The sequence below is a fragment of the Kryptolebias marmoratus genome, linkage group LG12 (assembly GCF_001649575.2).
Source record: "Kryptolebias marmoratus isolate JLee-2015 linkage group LG12, ASM164957v2, whole genome shotgun sequence".
NCBI classification, from domain to species: Eukaryota; Metazoa; Chordata; class Actinopteri; order Cyprinodontiformes; family Rivulidae; genus Kryptolebias; species Kryptolebias marmoratus.
Window position 1 is genome coordinate 21,781,537 of NC_051441.1, and position 4,307 is coordinate 21,785,843.

Sequence of the window (4,307 nt, forward strand, 5' to 3'; positions counted from 1 at the left end):
AACCAAGCTGGTGAGCAGTATGAGGAGAAGGTACCAGGCTGCTGAGGTTGTTTATGGTTTTTCCACATTCTACTAAGGTCCCTGTTTGTTAAATGAATAAATTGTTAAATTTACATTATATATTGTCTCTTCAAAGTTCAACCATCCAATCTATTTAACAACACCAAACAGAAGTCATTATCAGAAAAAGCTGATTGACACTGGCAGAGAACAGAACATTTACTGAAATTTATTGAACTTCTTTATTTGGTCTTGTTACAGTTACTCTGCTTTTCTTTGCTTCATGGCATGATCTTAAATTTTCTCACATATTGATTTTGTGTACTCAGCAGAGTCATGTTTCCTGCTGAGATCATGACTGTTTCCACTTCCATCCCCACCCACTGGTGAAGGTAAGTACACATTTTCCATTTTTCCTGCTGAGTTTGTCTGAGGGTCCTCGGATGCAGCAGCAGCAGCAGCAGCACCTAAGCCTTGGTTGATGTATGTAGCCTCCTGACAGGCCTCCAGGGCTGGAAGCTCAGAAAGAAGACTCTTCAGTGCATCAAGTAAATCCCCGAAGTCCGGCCTCAGGTTTGGTTCTGTTTTCCAGCAGCTGTGCATGACTTCATAACTGTTAAGTATAAGAGAGAAGAAGAACTGAGACATTGTTAGGAATTTATATATTCTTTAATAGTTTCTGATTAACATGAGCCTGACTTTGTTTGGCTTCTCAACCCAGATTTTCCCCAAGCCCACATGTTGGTGTCCATAACAGAATCAGAATTGTTTTAATGCAATGGCCCCTGGGGGCACAAAAATCAGGGGTCCTCGACCTTTGAGCTTAGAGATTTCTCCAGATTGTTGAAATCTTTAGATAATGTTATGAACTGTAGATGATGGGATATTCAAAGACTTGCCAATTTTTTGTTGAGAAAACATTATTTTGAAATTGTTCCACTATTTTGAGACAGTTTTTCCAGACTGGTGAACCTCTGCCCTTCTTTACTTCTGAGAGATTTAGCCTCACTAAAATGCTTTTTTTTTTTTTAATATACAGCCCTTTTACTGACCTGTTGCCAATTAGTCAAATTAGCAGCAAAATTCTCCTCCAGCTGTTTTTTCTTTGCACCACTGAAATAAAATATAATTTTATGAGATTTGCAAATCATTACATTTCATTTTTTATTTGCATTTTACACAATGTACCTGTCGGGTTTTGGGTTTTCTTAGGGTTTTTTGTGTTCTGTTTATTGTCTTCATGTTTTCTGGTTGTGTTCAGTTATCTTTGTCTTTAGTTCTTGTTGTTCATGCCTTTGTTTTCTGTCACTTTTCACTCCTCCTCAGTTACTCACTTGTCTCCCTGCCACGCCCATCTTCTTCTTCTTATGGCGTTTTATGGCGGTTGGCAAACAACTTGTGGTGTGCATTACCGCCACCTACTGGTAGGGAGTGTGGTTCGACATGGTTTAATTCCTATTGCTTATTTCTTTGTAGTTTACAGGAAACTCAAATTCTATTAGACACTTTTGTTTTTTTCAAAAATCTTATTATAATTTGTATTTTTGCTCCCCAAGTTCCTTTGCAGTGTGTCTATTATATTCAGTTTTTCCTTAATATTTTCAAACTGTCTTATCATAACTCGTCTTTCCTGTTCATATTTCTGACATTCCATTATAACATGTTCTGCTGTTATATTCTGCCCACAATAGTCACATTTCCCTGTGCTATGTTTGCGTTTTGTAAAAAGTGTGTAATTAAGTCCTGTATGTCCAAATTTGTCTTGTTATTACTCTTTCTTCTTTTCTGCTTCTTCTTCCAGCTCTCATTTCTCCTACCACACTTTGAATCTGATAAAACCACCTTCCTTTGTTATCTCTCTCCCATCTCTTCTGCCTTTCTTTGATTATACTTCTTATTTCAGATTTTCTTGTTTTAACTGTAAAATTTATGTCACTTTGTATTGCCTTCTTTGCCATTTTATCTGCCTTCTCATTTCCACTTACCCCTATGTGTGCTGGTACCCAAAGAAATACTACAGTTAATCCCATCCTTTGTATTCTGAATAATGTGTGACTTATTTTTAGTAAAATGTCTGGTCTGCTATCTGAGTGACTGTTTTTTAACTGAATAATACTGAACTTGAATCAGAACATATTATTGTTTTTAATGGTTTTACTTCTTCCACCCACTGTATAGCTAATAGAAGTGCCAACATTTCTCCTGTATATACTGATAAATTATTATTGTTTCTTTTACCTACTTGTATTTGAAATTCTGGAACTATAAATGCAACTCCTATTTTCTCTATTGTTTTTGATGCATCTGTATATATTTGAATGTACTGATAATAACTGTCTATGTATTCTTGTACTGTATGTAAATTGATAATACCCTGATCTTTTTTCCTTTCCAATAATTTCTAATCCACTGTAGCTTCTGGTAAAATCCAGGGTGGAATTATTGACAATGGTTGATTTAAACTTATTGTTATATTATGTATATTATATTCCTCTGTTTTTTCTTTAATTACCCATCCTAAACTTCCTGTCTTTCTTTTTTCTTTTTCCCAAAATTCATTTAAAATGTTAATAGTTGGATGATCCGGTTTATTGCTTTGTAAATTCAGCCATTAATTAAACATGATTTGTGTTCTTCTCAGGTCTAATGGTGGTTCTCCCATTTCCACTTCTAATGCTCTTGTTGGAGTGGTTTTGAAAGCTCCTGTGCAAATTCTTAGTGCCTGATGTTGAATGATGTCTAACTTTCTTAAATGTATTTTTGCAGCTGTCCCATAAACTAAACTTCCATAATCTATGTTTGATCTGATTAATCCAGTATATATCTTTTTTAATGTTCCTCTATCTGCTCCCCAGTCACTGCCAGCTAAACATCTCATAATATTTAATACTTTTTTGCATTTATCTATTATTTTCTGTATGTGGATATTCCATTTAATTTTTTCATCAAACCATATTCCTAAAAACTTTATACATTTTACTTTTTCCAAGTCCTGGTTATATAACTTGATTTTTATTTCTTGGCTATGTTTTTCTGACAATGACAATAACTTTTGTTTTTTCCACTGAAAACTTAAATCCCCATTTCTCTATTCCATAAATAATTATTTGTATTTTCTTACTGGTAAATTGTAATTTTTTGCCTCTTTTCCATATAGCCCCATCATCTGCAAATAAAGAACAACCCATCCCACCTCCAATGTCATTAAATATGTCATTTATCATGATAGAGAATAATATTGGACTGACAATACTCCCTTGAGGTGTTCCATTTTCTACCTGATACTTTCTAGACAGTTTTGACCTATTTTCACCTGTATTGTTCTGTTTAATAAAACATTTTCTACCCATTTAAACATTTTCCCATGAATTCCTATTATTTGTAATTTAATTAATAAACTTTCTACCCACAACATATCGTACGCTTTCTCAATATCAAAAAATACTGCCACCACACTTTCTTTATTTACCTGTGCTCTCCTGACTTTGTGCTCCAGAAATATTGTAGGATCATTAGTATTTCTCCCTTTTCGAAACCCACTTTGATACCTGGATAAATAATCTTTACTGTTTAAATAATATACTATTCTATCATTAATCATTTTTCCCATTATTTTGCAAATATTTGGTATTAATGCTATTGGCCGATAATTTTCTGGTTTTGTGTTGCCTTTTTTTTTTTTTTTTGCTAGTATTTCAGCTTTTTTCTCATCTTTTAGTATATTTGAGTTTTCATATTCTTTTTTAATACAATTCATTCTTTTAATTACTTTCCAAATGATTTCAATCTCTGTTTCTCTTCCAACAGTATTACAGAAGTTCCTCCAATATTGTCTCTTTGTGTTTTTAACAACCTTTCTTACCATAGCTTGTTTTCTTTTATATTCAATAAGGTTTTGATAGACTGGATTACTTTTAAGTATTTTAAATGCTTTATTTCTTAATTGTATTACTTCCCTACATTCACTTGTCCACCATGGTACCATTTTCTTATTGTTCTGTCTTCTTCCTTTCTTTATCGAATGTTCTGCTGCTTCTAATATAATTTTACAAATATCACTGTTTATGTTATTTATATTCTTTGTCCTATCAACTTTTTCTAGGGTACTCAAATATCTAAATTTAATCCAGTCTGCTTTATTAAAGTTCCATTTTTCATTTATTAGGCCCGAGCAGCGACAGCGCTGCGAAGGCCTATTGTATTTCGTGGAATTCTTATTATTCTTTTCCCCCCGAGATCGCAAATTTGGGGGCTTTCCCATATTCAAAAACTCACCAAACTTCACCGAAAGTTGTCCCCCGTGTGAA

The 4,307-nt window shown here is 33.6% G+C and overlaps 1 protein-coding gene across 1 annotated transcript in view; it reads right to left on the reverse strand.

The window, feature by feature from the left end:
• Positions 1-223: 223 nt before the first annotated feature.
• LOC108250026 (tyrosine-protein kinase Mer) overlaps positions 224-4,307 on the reverse strand; it is a gene marked incomplete in the record, with an annotated part of 64,878 nt that continues 60,794 nt past the window's right edge. The window contains 1 exon segment of the mRNA XM_017439701.3: positions 224-613. Coding sequence (XP_017295190.2) covers positions 295-613 — 319 coding nt within the window.